General features: G+C 43.2%; 1 protein-coding gene across 2 annotated transcripts in view; it reads left to right on the top strand.

The window, feature by feature from the left end:
* Positions 1-11,743, top strand: part of LOC109872002 (CDK5 and ABL1 enzyme substrate 1) — a 32,951-nt gene extending 21,208 nt beyond the window's left edge. For both annotated transcript variants that reach the window (XM_020463073.2, XM_020463072.2), the window contains 4 exons: positions 1,785-1,891; positions 5,796-5,902; positions 6,157-6,364; positions 7,866-11,743. In XM_020463073.2, the coding sequence (XP_020318662.2) occupies positions 1,785-1,891; positions 5,796-5,902; positions 6,157-6,364; positions 7,866-8,006 (563 nt within the window). In that variant the 3' untranslated portion in view covers positions 8,007-11,743. The remainder of the gene's footprint in view (positions 1-1,784; positions 1,892-5,795; positions 5,903-6,156; positions 6,365-7,865) is intronic.
* Positions 11,744-17,476: the final 5,733 nt, after the last annotated feature.

The raw sequence follows: 17,476 nt of genomic DNA, 5'->3' as shown, positions 1-17,476 counted from the left end.
TACAGGTCAGTGTGTGGATCCTCCATGCTAGAGAGAGGCCCCTGAATATGAGTAGGTCTCTAAGAGTGGGTGTAGCCCCGCACATTGACTCGGTACCGGTACCCCCTGTATATAGTCTCGTTATTGTTATTTTGTTACTTTTTATTTATTTTCTTAACTGCATTGTTGGTTAAGGGCTTGTCAGTAAGCATTTCGCTGTAAGGTCTACCTGTTGTATTTGGAGAATGTGACAAATAACATTTGATTTAATTTGACTATGTACAGTGGGGCAAGCCACTGATTTTTAATTTGACTATGTACAGTGGGTCAGCCACCAATTGTGCAAGTTCTCCCACTTAAAAATATGAGAGAGGCCTGTAATTTTCATCATAGGTACACTTCAACCATGACAGACAAAATGAGATTTTTTTTCTCTCCAGAAAATCATGTTGTAGGATTTTTTTATGAATTTATTTGCAAATTATGGTGGAAAATAAGTATTTGGTCACCTGATGCTGCCACCACCATGTTTGACAGTGGGGATGGTGTGTTCAGGGTGATGAGCTGTGTTGCTTTTACGCCAAACATAACGTTTTGCATTGTTGCCAAAAAGTTCAATTTTGGTTTCATCTGACCAGATCACCTTCTTCCACATGTTTGGTGTGTCTCCCAGGTGGCTTGTGGCAAACTTTAAACAACACTTTTTATGGATATCTTTAAGAAATGTCTTTCTTCTTGCCACTCTTCCATAAAGGCCAGATTTGTGCAATATACGACTGATTGTTGTCCTATGGACAGAGTCTCCCACCTCAGCTGTAGATCTCTGCAGTTCATCCAGAGTGATCATGGGCCTCTTGGCTGCATCTCTGATCAGTCTTCTCCTTGTATGAGCTGAAAGTTTAGAGGGAAGGCCAGGTCTTGGTAGATTTGCAGTGGTCTGATACTCCTTCCATTTCCATATTATCGCTTGCACAGTGCTCCTTGGGATGTTTAAAGCTTGGGAAATCTTTTTGTATCCAAATCCGGCTTTAAACTTCTTCACAACAGTATCTCGGACCTGCCTGGTGTGTTCCTTGTTCTTCATGATGCTCTCTGCGCTTTTAACGGACCTCTGAGACTATCACAGTGCAGGTGCATTTATACGGAGACTTGATTACACACAGGTGGATTGTATTTATCATCATTAGTCATTTAGGTCAACATTGGATCATTCAGAGATCCTCACTGAACTTCTGGAGAGAGTTTGCTGCACTGAAAGTAAAGGGGCTGAATAATTTTGCACGCCCAATTTTTCAGTTTTTGATTTGTTAAAAAAGTTTGAAATATCCAATAAATGTCGTTCCACTTCATGATTGTGTCCCACTTGTTGTTGATTCTTCACAAAAAATACAGTTTTATATCTTTATGTTTGAAGCCTGAAATGTGGCAAAAGGTCGCAAAGTTCAAGGGGGCCGAATACTTTCGCAAGGCACTGTATAACAAAGTATTGAGAAACTTTTGTTATTGACCAAATACTTATTTTCCACCATCATTTGCAAATAAATTCATTAAAAATCCTACAATGTGATTTTCTGGAGGGAAAAAAATCTCATTTTGTCTGTCATAGTTGAAGTGTACCTATGATGAAAAATTACAGGCCTCATCTTTTTAAGTGGGAGAACTTGCACAATTGGTGGCTGACTAAATACTTTTTTACCCCACTGTATTAGAAGAAGTGGAAAAACACTGTATATTCTTCTTTCTTGTCCCCAGTGTTGGTTTGTCCTTGGCTCATTTGTGTGACTCTGTCATTTTGTCCCCTACAGGGAACGATCTGGGGGACTTGATCCGGGAGTACGACCCTAATCTGTTGGACGATCCCCAGTGGCCGTGTGGGAAGCACAAGAGAGTCCTAATCTTCCCCTCATACATGGTGAGACACCCCTCTGCTTACCAGGCCTGGGTTCAAACAGCATTTGTTTTAAAATACTTTGAGATTTTGAATTGAGCCTGCCTTTAGTGCCGCATGGACAGGGATTGTACTCCATTGTGCCAGACAAGTTCAAACAAGCACAGCTAAAGTATTTCAAAGATTTGGGGCCTATCTTGTTTTTTTCAGATTATTATCAACATTTTTCAAAATAAATAGTTGTCAGAGACACAACCTAAGAGAAACAACGAACCAGCTCCTATTTATTATCACAGACCAGAGGTGACGACAAAGGTTCCAATTTTTTCCCTGGGGCCCAGAGTTTTTCCTGATCTGGTAACCTAACCAGATAAAACTCTGGACCGCATGACAGTGATTCGTCAGTTGCAAAAAAGGTTTTATGTGGGCTATGATGGCCCCAGAGTTTTTTTTTAAATTTTTAATCAGGCCACATGGTTTTTAAAAAAACTGCTGAAAAAACTTCTGTCCCTAGGGGGGGATGAAAACCCTGTCAAACTGCAGCAACCTTGTACTTGTACTTGTACTTGTTCATGTGAATTATATTTTAAAACCAGACTCGTGGGGGTTTCCTCGACACAGAGATGTAACGGATGTGAAACAGCTAGCTTAGTTAGCGGTGGTGCGCGCTAAATAGCGTTTCAATCGGTGACGTCACTTGCTCTGAGACCTTGAAGTAGTAGTTCCCCTTGCTCTGCAAGGGCCGCGGCTTTTGTGGAGCGATGGGTAACAATGCTTCGAGGGGTGACTGTTGTTGATGTGTGCAGAGGGTCCCTGGTTCGCGCCCGGGTATGGGCGAGGGGACGGTCTAAAGTTATACTGTTACAGAGACAACAATTACAATAGAACTCACAGGGCTGACTTTGCTTCATGCAGGTTTGCATCGTGTATGAATACGCAACTATAGGCCTTATTCAAAATGAACTTGTTCCATGTCATCACTATTGTGTTGATTATTTCCAGTTAATACTTCTGGATTACAAAGTTCTAGGTAGCCTAGCCAGCCCAAGTTTGAATCTAAACCTAATTGGATCACATTCACATTTTCTCCTATCACAAACAGATGAGCTTTAAATACATAATGTTACCACTTTCTTTACCCTGCCCAGAGGGACAGGGCGCATAGTAGGCTGTGTTAGTAGCCTACAGCAGAGGTCTTCAACCGGGGGCACCTTATTTAACCAGCGAAACAGATTTTTAGTGAAAATGTGTTTAGTGACCTTTCTAGCTAATAGACTATGTTAAGAGTTTTCACTTCCTTTTCCAATTTATAATGCTAGGAGGTCAAAATACCAAATCTACCAAATCTATTTATTTTAAAATGTTGATTACTTATTAATTCCCCTGGTAAGACAATAATATTTTTATTTAGACATGAATATTTATTTATTTATTGCTAAAGTATGATAGGGGTCCCTGGGTCGGCGGTTTTCCTGGGTGTGGGTCCCTGGGTTGGCGGTTTTTCTGGGTGTGGGTCCCTGGGTCGGCGGTTTTTCTGGGTGTGGGTCCCTGGGTCGGCGGTTTTCCTGGGTGTGGGTCCCTGGGTCGGCGGTTTTCCTGGGTGTGGGTCCCTGGGTCGGCGTTTTTTTTCTGGGTGTGGGTCCCTGGGTCGGCGTTTTTTTTCTGGGTGTGGGTCCCTGGGTCGGCGGTTTTTCTGGGTGTGGGTCCCTGGGTCGGCGGTTTTTTTCTGGGTGTGGGTCCCTGGGTCGGCGGTTTTTTTCTGGGTGTGGGTCCCTGGGTCGGCGGTTTTTCTGGGTGTGGGTCCCTGGGTCGCCGGTTTTTCTGGGTGTGGGTCCCTGGGTCGCCGGTTTTTCTGGGAGTGGGTCCCTGGGTCAGCTGGGTTTCTGGGAGTGGGTCCCTGGGTCTGCGGTTTTCCTGGGAGTGGGTCACTGGGCAAGAAAAGGTTGAAGACTCCTACAGTTTATCAGACTGAGAAATCGTCTCGTTTTATATCCATACAGCATGTCAGCTCACTAATATTTAGGTGTAGGCAGCTACAACATTTATGGAATGGCTTTTAGTTTTTGTCGTTCAGAGGGAAGTAGAGAGTGCGCTTTGAGCTTTGCTCGACGTGCGTTGTACCCCGGCCCCCGCGACCTGTGATCTTTGCAATCTGATTGGTCAAGACACGCACAGAACCTGCAGCCCTTCGATGCGAAGGACAGATAAATTTTGCGTGAGTTGACAAATTGAGGCAAATCAGCCTAAAAAAACTGTACTTTGTTCCTATTTTTTAACGCTTTTGCATCAATACTTTAAATTTTTTGGTAAGTCCTCGGGCAATTGCCAGCTCGCCACACGTTTGCGCGTGGCTCTACCTCATACTGCATCAACTGAACTCACTGTAAGTCCAAAGAGACTGTCTGACCATTCTAATCAGAAAGGTCATTTGCCCAATCCCTGGTTCAGCTCACACTCCTACTTGTGTGTGAATACACTCCCTGTCTCTCTATTCAGTAGCGCTTTAAACAGCCACTTCATAACAGCTAGGGTGTGTTAGAAATGGCCCCCTATTCCCTGTATAGTGCACTACTTTTGACCAGGGCCCATAGGGAGTTGGTCAAAAGTAGTGCACCAAGTCTGGAATAGGGTGCCATTTCAGACTCAACTCTGTTGTTTATCCGCTCCACTCCTTTTCCTGTGACATACCTCACTGTTACTTAATCACTTTCTCATGTCCAGAATTTGGCAAGGGAACGCTCGTTTTGTGTTCGAATCAAAGCAACAACAACAGACTCCCAGTTCATTTCTCATTTGGCTCCGTTGGTGTTATCTAGGCTGGTAGAATAGACAGACCAGACGTGAAGTATTCAGTTAAGGCTAGACAGTTTTTTTTTTCTTCCCTTCTCTCTTATCTTCCTCCCATTGCGAAACAACAATAGCTATTGTGTTTTCCCTCGAGGAATGTGACCAGTAGATGCTGAACGTTTCACTGCACGATCAGTCACTGTGCTAATCTAAGCCTTTTATCTTTCTTGAACTGATCGTTCAAGTCTGCTACTAACTGTATAGTGGGATAGAAATCATTTTAGTACATTTAGTTTCCTTTGCGGTAAAGGATAAATCTATACATTTTACAGTCCTTTCGTTTTAGAAATGCTCCCTCTAGGTTTCCCAGGGCCCACAGTAGCCACAGATTTGCTGCAGTAGTCAAAGTATACTTAGAAATATTTTGGTTGGTGCAAATACTTTAGTATATTTTGGATTCAGATAGGGAGCAATGCAAGTTTTAACAAAGCAAATTACTTACCGTGGGCCAACTTGGGCAATATGTTGTTTTGATTATCGCTCTCCTATCACATACCTCGATTCGGGGGGGTTCAACTCCAGTGCTCCTTCTATCTTCCTAAATAACGGACATGAACCTCTGACCTGAAATAAAGTTAAATGGCTCAGTTAAAGTACATCAACGGAACGTACAGAGCTTGGAAATGTAAAGCGTCGTAAACGTTCTGGAATATTATTCTATCTTATCGTGGGACGTGTACGGTGTGCCACCCAATGTTACCTGTTTCCAGAGGAGGCTGGTTGGAGCAGCTATAGGGGGAAGGGCTCATTGTGATGGCTGGAACGGAATAAATGGAACCCTATCAAACCTATTGGAAACCACGTTTCACTTCGTTCTATTAGTTCCATTCCAATAGCTCCTACCACCAGCCTCCTCTGCCTGACTCCAATATCTCGTGCACCGTCTCTGATACTCAACCACCACCTCAATGAAACCTAACTCTGAATCTAAAGGTCACATCACCTTCCATAGTGAGATTGATGCTTCTCTGTGTCCTCTTCCACATACACAATGACGTAATACTTGCACAATTTTACAGACAGCAGAGCTTAACATCAGAGTGTGTCTTTCTGACACCAATACTTTGATCTCTCTTTTCAGACTACAGTCATAGAGTACGTCAAGCCTTCTGACCTCAAGAAGGACATGAACGAGACATTCAAGGAGAAGTTCCCCCACGTACGGCTGACCCTCAGCAAAGTCCGGAGGTAGGGACGTCTACGCGACGCATACATTTCAGTATGATGTTGAAAAGATCATTTTTTGTGTCAGCCTTATTTGAACCCCTTGTGGTTAATCGTATCAACAGTAGTTCCTGGCCGACATTGGGGACATTGGTACTTTTGGGGTTTTCTTTATTTTTTCTTTAGCATTGACCTCTCTGCATTTGTCTGTTATCGCCCGGCCTTCACCACCTTCCACCCCCCCTCCCTCTCTACCTTCCTCTCCATCCCTTCACCAGTCTGAAGAGAGAGATCCGTAAGTTGGCCCAGGAGGAGTGTGGCTATGAGGAACCCACCGTAGCCATGGCCTTCGTCTACTTCGAGAAGCTGGTCCTCCAGGGGAAACTCAACAAGCAGAACCGCAAACTCTGTGCCGGCGCCTGCGTCCTGCTCGCCGCCAAGATCGGCGGAGACCTCAAGAAGCACGAGGTCAAGCAGCTCATAGATGTAAGTATCGTCGTCATCTCTTAGTGCATTAGGCTTCGGCTCTTGAGCAGCCTGGTGGAAGTCATGCGCGCTTTCCTGTCACGCCGACAAACAGCGATTCTGCACGGAATATACGATTTGTTATATCATATGAATTCCTTTAGACGTGGTTCCTTTGAAGTTACACACTTTTTCAGATGATGTAAAGATATCGGCTGTTATGTAGTCTGTGTAGAATCTGCTTTCATCTGTGTGACAGAAAAGCACCACATGACAGATGGCAAAGTGGCTAGCATAGGGATCATAGACAAAATTATATATTTTTGTAGTCGCTCTACACTGAGTTTACAAAACATTATGAACACCTGGCCAGGTGAAAGCTACAGTGCCGTGAAAAAGTATTTGCCCCCTTTCTGATTTTCTCTTTTTTGTATATTTTTGAATCTGTCTCTCACATTGCTGTCGAGGAATTTTGGCCGATTTTCTTACGTACAGAACTGCTTTAACTCAGCGACATTTGTGGGTTTCAAGCATGGAACTGCTTGTTTCAAGTCCTGCCACAACATCTCAATTGGGATCAGGTCTGGACTTTGACTAGGCCATTCCAAAACTTCAAATTTGTTGCTTTTTAGCCATTTTCATGTAGACTTGATTGTGTGTTTTGGATCGTTGTCTTGCTGCACGACACAGCTGTGCATCAGTTTCAGCTCACAGACTGATGGCCTGACATTCTCCTGTTGAATCCCAGTTGAGATGTTGTGGCAGGACTCGAAACGAACAGGTAATGCTTGAAATGCCACAAATGTCGCTGCCAAAATTCCTCCACAACAATGTGGGAGACGGATCAACAACTACAGGAAGCGTTTGGTTGGAGTCATTGCAGCTAAAGTTGGCACAACCAGTTATTGAGTGTAAGGGAGAAATTACTTTTCAGACGGGGGCAGTGGGTGTTGCATAACTTTTGTTTATGAAATAAATTAAATAAGTATGCAATTGTTGTGTTATTTGTTCACTCAGGTTCCCTTTATCTAGTATTAGCTTTTGGTTGAAGATCTGATAACATTCAGTATCAAAAGTATAGAAAATGACAAATGGGGCAAATACTTCTCATGGCACTGTATGATATCTTACTGATGTCACTTGTTAAATCTACTTCAATCAGTGTAGATGAAGGGGAGGAGATGGGTTAAAGAAGGACTTTTAAGCCTTGAGACAATTGAGACATGGATTGTGTATGTGTGCCATTCAGAGGGTGAAGGGGCAAGACAAAAGATTTTAAGTGCCTTTTGAACAGGGTATGGTAGCAGATGCCAGGTTTACCGGTTTGTGTCAAGAACTGCAACTTTGCTGGGTTTTTCACACTCAACCGTTTCCCTTGTGTCAAGAATGGGGAGGGGGAAACTCAATATTAGGAAGGTGTTCTGAATGCTTTGTACACTCAGTGTGTATTACAGGATATAGAAAGTAATCAAGTGGGTTAGTTTGTACATTTCTCAGCTCCCTTTTTTTCTCTGATGTGTAGAAACTGGAGGAGAGGTTTCGTGTGAACAGGAGGGAGCTAATAGCCTTTGAGTTCCCTGTGTTGGTGGCCCTGGAGTTCAACCTGCACCTGCCTGAGAACGAGGTCATGCCACACTACAGACGCCTAGTCCAGACCTCCTAGCATTAGTGACCCATCAGGAGGAGCACCCACACCCAGCCCTCCTGATCCAGGACCAGGAGACCCACCCTACTGGACCACCCCACCTCACCGAGTCCCACGACCAGCTGGTCTCCCTGCAGCCTGGAGATCCATAGGGTTGGAGCTCCTCTACACTCTACTTGCAGGCCACATTCATATGTACATTTTCAGATCGAGACTTGAAAGCAGCCAAAGTTACCCATATTCTTACTTCAACATTCTTCTCAGACTTTTACTTCTACTTTCTTTAACACTATCTACACCTTCAAAAGATTGGTAGCTGAAAGTTGGCGAAAGCTGTTCATAACAATTTTTTGTTGTTGTAATTCTTGCTTGGCATGTTTTGGTTGCCTTATGATTGTCGTGGAGAATGACGCAAACCTGTCGCGTGGCCGATTTTGACAGGACTGTTATTCCAGTAACTCTGTGCTTTTTGAAAAACGTTTTCCAGTCTCTCCTCGCTAGAAGTGCACTTTTTGAATATTGCAGACATGGATAGAGGCCATTTTCGGAGACTCTTGACTGGGTGAGGGTTGTGAAACAAACTCATTCGGATCATTTTGAGTTGACTTAAACCCCGGAAGGGAAGTTGATCTAAATAGCTTTCAGTATATTTTCTAATCCATTTCCTTTTTCTGTTTCCCAGCCACCAATCCCACGATCCGCATGACAATTTATCGACACAAACCTTTTCGATTGCAAAATACTTACAGATTTAATAGGATTTTATACGGTACATTATTCAGTACATTTTAAGTATTCTTCTTGTTTTCTACCTGTTGAGTGCTTGCTTTGGACATTATGTGAATGGGCCCACTCTTATCATTCAATGTGTAATCTCCTGTGCTCTATGTTAGAGTGTATCATCGGCACGTTTCCAGTGCTTTACTGGAGTGGGTGCAAAGGTATCAGAAGTAGGGCATGATGTTGCCAATGCTACAGCTCTGATCTTGAAACTGAACTTGAATTAGCGTCATAATCAAAATATCTGTCAAGACTTGACATGGCAGGTGATGAATTTGTCACGGTCACAATATGATTGTGCCATCTGTCTTTTATGACGAGTGGTTCCAGTTCTAAGGTCACCATTGTTATGGTCCCAGTCAGTATTAAATAGAACGTTGTTGCCCTGCCCGCCTGTAGGGAAAATAACCTTGGCTCACAGCAAAAACTTGACCTTTTTTCAAACACAATTTTCTTGTTGTCTGCTTGATTTTGTCAATTACAAAATAACAGATAAAATATGTCTAAGGATGACTTTTCAACATTGCCTGCTCCCAAGCGTTCTCACTACTTAGAAAATCGTAATATTGTAGGGCTTCCCTCATGCCCCTTTTCATGAAGGTGCTAACGTTAGCAACGTGAGTGCTAGCTAGCTACCAACCAGAACATTAAACTAGCCAAGACCAACAACACAAACAAACGGACTATAAAGCTACAAGTAGTGATTGGAGTTACACACGGACTATACTACATTAGTTAAATGTCTTTCTTACCTGTGATTAAATGTTTTCCAAACAAATGGCTATGTGTAGCCTACTTGGACAATGGGTCACCACAATTTCCCACACTGAATAGTCTGAAGCCACAGGGCTCTTCTCGCATGCTCGATTTCCCTACGTGGGAGCATTGCAAACCGTAGGTCGGGATTTACCTGGTTACATGTACATAAGCATGTACAGTGCATTCGGAACGTATTCAGACCCCTTTACTTTTTCCACATTTTATGTTACAGCCTTATTATAAAACTGATCCTCATCAATCTACGTAAGTATTCAGACCCTTTACTCAGTACTTTGTTGAAGCACCTTTGGCAGCGATTTCAGCCTCAAGTCTTCTTGAGTATGACGCTACAAGCTTGGCACACCTGTATTTGGGGAGTTTCTCCCATTCTCCTCTGCAGATCCTCTCAAGCTCTGTCAGTTTGGATGAGGAATGTTGCTGCACAGCTATTTTCAGGTCTCTCCAGAAATGTTCAAGTCCGGGCTCTGGCTGGGCCACGCAGCGACATTGAGACTGTCCTGAAGCCATTCTTGCATGGTCTTGGCTGTGTGCTTAGGGTCGGTGTCCTATTGAAAGGTGAACCTTTATCCTAGTCGGAGGTACTGAGTGTTCTGGAGCAGTTTTTCATCAAGTATCTCTCTGTACTTAGCTCTGTTAATCTTTCCCTCGATCCTGACTAGTCTCCCAGTGCCTGCTGCTGAAAAACATCCCAACAGCATGATGCTGCCACCACCATGCTTCACCGTAGGGATGGTGCCAGGTTTCTTCCAGACGTGACTCTTGGCATTCATCCCAAAGAGTTCAATCTTGGTTTCATCAGACCAGACAATCTTGTTTCTCATGGATTGAGTCTTTCGGTGCCTTATGGCAAACTCCAAGCAGGCTGTTCTGTGCCTTTTACTGAGGAGTGGCTTCCGTCTGGCCACGCTACCATAAAGGCCTGATTGTTGAAGTCCTGCAGAGATGATTGTCCTTCTGGAAGGTTCTCCCATGTCTACAGAGAAACTGTGGAGCTGTGTCAGAGTGACTATCAGGTTCTTGGTCATCTTCCTGTCCAAGGCCCTTCTCCCCCGATTGCTCAGTTTGGCCTGGCGGCCAGCTCTAAGAAGAGTCTTGGTGGTTTCAGACTTCTTCCATTTAAGAATGATGTAGGCCACTGTGTTCTTGGGGACCTTCAATGCTGCAGAAATGTTTTGGTACACTTCCCTAGATCTGTGCCACGACAAAATCCTGCCTCAGCTCTACAGACAATTCCTTCAACCTCATGACTTGGTTTTTGCTCTGACATGCACTGTCAACTGTGGGACCTTTATATAGACCGATATGTGCGTTTCCAAATCATGTCCAATCAGTTGAATTTACCACAGGTGGACTCCAAGTTGTAGAAACATCTCAAGGATGATCAATGGAAATAGGATGCAATTTCGAGTCTCATAGCAAAGAGTCTGAATACTTAAGGTATTTCTGTTTTAATTTTTAAATACATTTGCAACAATTTCAAAAAATTGATTTTCACTTGGTAATTATGGGGTATTGTGTAGAGAATAAAAAAGTATTTTAGAATAAGGCTGTAACATAGCAAAATGTGGTAAAGTCTAGGGGTCTGAATACTTTCCGACTGCACTCTACGTAAGAATTTCGCTACACCAGTGATTACATCTGCAAATATGTGTTCGTGACCAATCAAATTTGATCGAACAACACAGCAGCTTTTCGGCACGTTTGTTATTTCTTGATAACAAAAAAATCTACGACGAAGTTGTCTCTTTTACAGTGGGGGTCAATGGGAAAGAATGTTTGTTTTCTCCAATTTGTGGCGTGGTCGAGGGGAATTCCTTATGACATGAATACTGACTCGGAATATGCTAATGCTATTTTGGTGACATCATAGCAGTGTTACCAAGAGTTTCTCTTGAAAACAGGAAAGTATTGTTTATTTTATCAGATCAAAATCGTTTTTGTCTTTTGAACACGGTCTGATTTTAATTGAATTGTAGTCATTTTAATTATACAGAAAAGATGGATAGTGCTGAAATCAGGGTGAAATACTATTGTTAGATGTTTTGATTTCTAAACCCAAAGAATTTGTTGTAGGATACACACTTTTTTTATGGTTTGGCAGAAAGCTCATGGTCAACAACACCAGAATACACGTGTGTATGTTTGTAAATATACTGCCTTGCTTGTTCAATTAAAACAAGATTTCTGAAATGTGATTGGCTTCCTCATCATTGTGTGTCACTCTATCCTGCTGGCTGCTGATCTTGGTGAATTGATTTACTGTCATAACATAAGATATCATCTGGTTCCACTCTTAATATTTATTGCAGAGAACCAATCATCTATTACAATTCAAGCATGCATGATCAGGCAGTGCATGTTTCTCATAGAATCCTACCCCCTTGATAACTTAAGGAGGCTTAGCCGCAAGTGTTAAAACACATCTTACGGTGACATTGAGTCTGTCACCTAAAAGGGGATATTATGAATAACTTGTAAATTAGACTATGAATATTAAAGTATATCCCGGGCTCCCGAGTGGCGCAGCAGTCTAAAGCACTGCATCTCAGCGCAAGAGGCGTCATTACAGACCCTGATTTGATTCCAGGCTGCATCACAACCGGCTGTAATTGGGAGCCCCATAGGGCAGCGCACAATTGGCCCAGCGTCGTCCAGGTTTGGCCGGGGTAGGATGTCATTGTAAATAAGAATTTGTTCTTAACTGACTTGCCTAGTAAAATAAAAATGTTCTTGGCAGTATAGCATTAAAAAAAACTACTCCAAGTCAGTGTGACTATTGCCGCGTTCATTTGCTAGTCGGAACTAGGCAACTCGGAAATGTCCGACTTGTTTACTGGTGGTAGTTATACCAAAGACATCGTCGTCTCGCACCGAACTATGCATGTGCAGGCCATCAAATCAAAGGTACTCCTTCGATATGTTGTTTCACAAAGTTGGAGTAATAACATGTTCAACTAGTTAAGACATTGGCTCGAATCTAGGTTTTGCCTTTAGATTTCGAGGAAATGAACAACTAAGGAAGAATTTACATCTCTCATTGATTTTTCAAACCCCAAACCCCGGTCTGGTCTGCTTCGTTAACGTTCCCGGAAGTCTTGTGATATTGATCTTCTGGGTTTAGGAACCCTGTGGTTATACACTTGCCGGGTTCAACCAGTCAGCAAGTCAGACATTTCAGACTAGCGCGTGAACACGGCATAAGAAGGCCTGCCAGTGCTATTGAGTGCCCGGCTCTGTCCTACATTGAGCTCAATGCTCATGTTGTTGTGCCCGGCTGTGGCTCTGATGCAATCGGAGAGGAAAGTTTCTCATGGAGGGGAAAAAGGAAAATCGAGCAAACGAGAGGGAGAGAGTTAGCGAGATGGAGAAAGGGAGGGAATGAACAGGTTCTCTCGGGCCACCTGACACATATCCAAGGTAAACAAGGTGGGCAGTCACGCCAGTCCCAGTCTCGTGCTGCAATCAAAACAAACAGTTCCAGGCCTGGCCACGGCCACGGCCACATGGCCTATATGGCTTAGTCCTCTCCATTGATACTCCTAATACCCCTCTCAGTGCCTCATAAAGGGGGCTATTGACTTCCCTCCCTGGGGTCAGCTCACATGTCAGCCACCTCCATTGTACCAAATATGTGTTCCATCGTTTGGGGGGGGGGCAAGCCCCCTGGCCTAGTCTATTGCCCTTCCCTCTTTTTAAAATAACAATATGGCTGAAAGGCAGTTTGCCTCCCCCCCTCCTCTTGATGCTGTGAGTGATGCAGTGACTCAGGGGTTTTCAACCCAGGTCACTGCTGGGCCCACCACATTTGTAAACAAGGAAGTGAATGGTGGGAATGGTGGGAACTGAATGGTGGGTGTTGTGTGGCGTGTTGTGGCTGTCAGTGGGAGAGGGACTCCCTGGTTGGCTGTTTGTCTGGTCAGCGGGGAGTGGGGCACACAGGGGTGTATTCAGTCAGTGATGTGAAATGTTTTGTATGTTGCAGATAGACATAGAATGAATTGAGCTGACACGATTTCCTATCTAGCTGACAGACATTATTTTATGTAGTCTTAACAATTTTTATTTTATTTATTTTATTTAACCAGGTAGGCTAGTTGAGAAAGTTATCATTTACAACTTATCTGGCCAAGATAAAGCAAAGCAGTGTGACACAGACAACAACACAGAGTTACACATGGAGTAAACAATAAACAAGCCAATAACACAATAAACAAGTCAATGACCACAGTAGAAAAAAGAAAGTCTATATACATTGTGTGCAAAAGGCATGAGGAGGTAGGCAATAAATAGGCCATAGGAGCGAATCATTACAATTTAGCAGATTTAACACTGGAGTGATAAATGAGCAGATTATGATGTGCAAGTAGAGATACTGGTGTGCAAAAGAGCAGAAAGTAAATAAAATAAAAACAGTATGGGGATGAGGTAGGTAGATTGGGTGGGCTATTTAGAGATACACTTCTATGTAAACGTTCTGTACATTTACATCCCCCTGAACAGGCCCCAGGCAGCCCTGCAGTTGGACTTGTTTGTGAATCTGATCCTCTGCATGTCTGAGATGATTCTCTAGTCCCACTGGGCGGCTGGTAGCCTAAGAGTGTCGGGCCAGTAACTGAAAGTATACTGGTTTGAATGTCCGAGCCGACTAGGTCAAAAATCTGTCTGTGTCCTTCAGCTCTGAAACAGTCGCTCTGAATAAGAGGGTCTGCTAAATTACTCTTTTTTTTTTACCACTCAGTCTATTTTGGCATCAACTGAGCCCGGCTCTAACAGATAACCAGTGACTCAAAACAACAGGGCATTAACTGCCTCGCTCACCTTACTCATTAATGGACCCTTTAAAGTGATTCAGTCCAATGTCTCAAGTAGAAAATACAGCCAGTGGCCTGAATTTGAACCTTTAGGATAGTGTTGGCAGCAAATAATGCAACTCAATGACTTGCTAGGGTGTAAGGTGTTGACAAGAAGTAAGTGTAGTACGAGATGTGGAGGCGTTGCAGAATTTGCTTTGGATTCCTGGTAGGCGACTAGCAAGAGACAGCAGGAGCTGATCCTTTGTCTGCTCTTATTATACTCATGTGATGTGTGTTGCTTGAGTAAAGGTTTTGGTAAGCATACAGGATGTCATTGTGCCAATAAGATGTCATGGAAATGCACGTCAAGCAAAGTGACCTCACAGCAGAGAGGAATGATAATGTGTGACTTCACAGCATTCCTTTTCTCTCTACATTCTTTCACATTAACTACTCCCCCCCCCCCCCCCCCCCCCCCCCCCCCCCCCCCGAGGTGTTTTTAAATCCCTTATTCAATTTGATTAATGGAATAATGCACCAGGTCTACAGCTTGTATGGTAACTGTTGCTGGACAGTAAGTCTTCTCCCTCTCTGTGCCAGTAGAACATTTGACATAACTTGCTTTAGTTTAGTGAGCTGCTGCCTTTTCGTCCCACATTTTCTATATTTTGCCTTTTGGTAACCATTTTGTTCCATTAAAACAATGGTGCACTAGAATACCATAGTATGAGTCATAAAACCTAGCAGTCAAAACAGGGAAAGGGTTCCAATAGTTTTTTTCAACATTCATTTTCCCCCATAGGGGATTTTAGAATCATGTCATGTTTCGTGTAGGCTTACCTTGGCATTTTGATAACCGTGTAAATCTGGAGGTATTGTCAACAATCTGAATGGATGGGAAATGCTGTACTTGAATGCCCACAGGACACAGCAACCTTGCACCTGAGATAGTACAGTATACTGTACGGTTGCTGTTCATAAACATTACCTTGTTTCACTGCGATAGTCACATTCTCAACTTGTAAAGCTCATTGAGGGACTGATGCTGAAAACAAGGAAAAACATGGTGTAAATGACTTTCAATGATTCAGTGTATGTCTCTATTCAAATAAAGGATTTAAATATATTAATGCAAAGCCTAATGTCTGGTATGTGATTTGCAACTTAGTTGAAAACCAGCTGATGAAATATCAGCAATGGCAAATCAGCTGTTCATTACAACCTTATTCATTTAACAGCATTGTCTGCTACAGTGACAGCTGTGTCGTCTGCACTAAGCTGTAGCCGGTCTGGGGTTAAGTACTGACCCAGCGTGAGCTGGGTCAGGTGCTGGGTCCAGGGAGAGGTGAGCCACACAGTGCTTACATAACACAAGAACCTCGATTCTCCTCCTACCACCCGTTCAACTCTCGTGTGTTCCCCTCTCCTCCTCTGTCCTGTTCCCTACACAGCCCCAACCAGGGGGAAATTCATATTTATAATTCATAATTCATTAATCTCTCTCTGACAGATTCAAAGAACAGCCCAAACACTGAAAAGAGAAAGCTGATGAATAAATGATGAAGTGGCATTGTGTGTGACAACAAGGCTGCAAGGCTCGGCCAGAGAGGCGTCAGACCTTCTCGGTTTGGCAGACGATTTTTTATTAGGATATCATTTTCGATGTGGAAGTGCACGCACTGTGGATACACGTTCATATTGTTACAAATGGTTGGTTTTAAAAAGCACGCAAAAAAATATCTTTAAATATTCATGTGTCAACCACAAGGCAGTGAAAACAAAACGTGAGCCTTCAAATTGGCAGTAAATGTAAGGTATCGAAACTAGCAAGTTAGACCACACCCATCTGAAGTGAGGAAATATTGTAGAACAGCGACAATAGCCCTACAGATTGCTGAAAAAATAAGTCAACACTAACAGTCAGGAGAAGTAGTTCCATGCAGCATACAGCTAGCTCTACTGTGGTATCTGGCGCCACAATGTGGTCTCTTTTTACATAACCCCCTTCAACCATGTGGTTCCTTCTGAACATGTATACTGAATGCAACATGCAACAATTTGAAAGATTTTACTGAGTTACAGTTCATACAACAAAATCAGTAAATTGAAATAAATTAAATTAGGCCCTAATCTATGGACTTCAAATGACTGGGAATACAGATATGCATCTGTTGGTCACAGACGGCTTTAAAACATTTAAAAATAAAAAGGTAGGGCCGTGGATCAGAAAACCAGTCAGTATCTGGTGTGACCACCATTTGCCTCATGCAGCGTTATACACATCTCCTTCTCATAGAGTTGATCAGGCTGTTGATTGTGGCCTGTGGAATGTTGAAGCACTCCTCTTCAATGGTTGTGCGAAGTTGCCGAATATTGTCAGGAACTGGAACATGCAGTCGTACATCCCAAACATGCTCAATGGGTGACATGTCTGGTGAGTAATGCAGACCATGGAAGAACTGGGACATTTTCAGCTTCCAGGAATTGTGTACAGATCCTTGCGACATGGGGCCGTGCTGAAACATGCGGTGATGGTGGCGGATGAATGTCATGACAATGGGCCTCAGGATCTCGTCACGGTATCGCTGTGCATTCAAATTGCCATCAATAAAATGCAATTGTGTTCTTTGTCCATAGCATATGTCTGCCCAAACCATAACCCCACCATGGGGCATTGTTCACATTGTTGACACCGCTCGCCCACACAACGCCATACACGTGGTCTGCGGTTATGAGACGGGTTGGATATACTGCAAAATTCTCTAAGAAGACATTGGAGGTGGCTTAAGGTAGAGAAAGTAACATAGATAACTGTGGCAACAGCTCTGGTAGACATTCCTGCAGTCAGCATGCCAATTGCACGCTCCTTCAAAACTTCAGACGTCTGTGTCATTGTGCGACAAAACTTTATGTTTTAGAGTGGTCTTTTATTGTCCCCAGCACAAGGTGCACCTGTGTAATGATCATGACATTTCATCAGCTTCTTGATGCGCCACACTTGTCAGGTGAATGGATTATTTTGGCAAAGGAGAAATCGTCACTAACAGGGATGTAAACAAATTTGTGCACAGAATTTGAGCAAAATAAGCTTTTTGTGCATATGGCAAATTTCTGGGATATTTTATTTCAGCTCAT

Source organism: Oncorhynchus kisutch, linkage group LG27 (genome assembly GCF_002021735.2).
Source record: "Oncorhynchus kisutch isolate 150728-3 linkage group LG27, Okis_V2, whole genome shotgun sequence".
NCBI lineage: Eukaryota > Metazoa > Chordata > Actinopteri > Salmoniformes > Salmonidae > Oncorhynchus > Oncorhynchus kisutch.
Note: the sequence above shows the minus strand (reverse complement) of the source record. Positions and strands in the feature narration are given on the sequence as shown.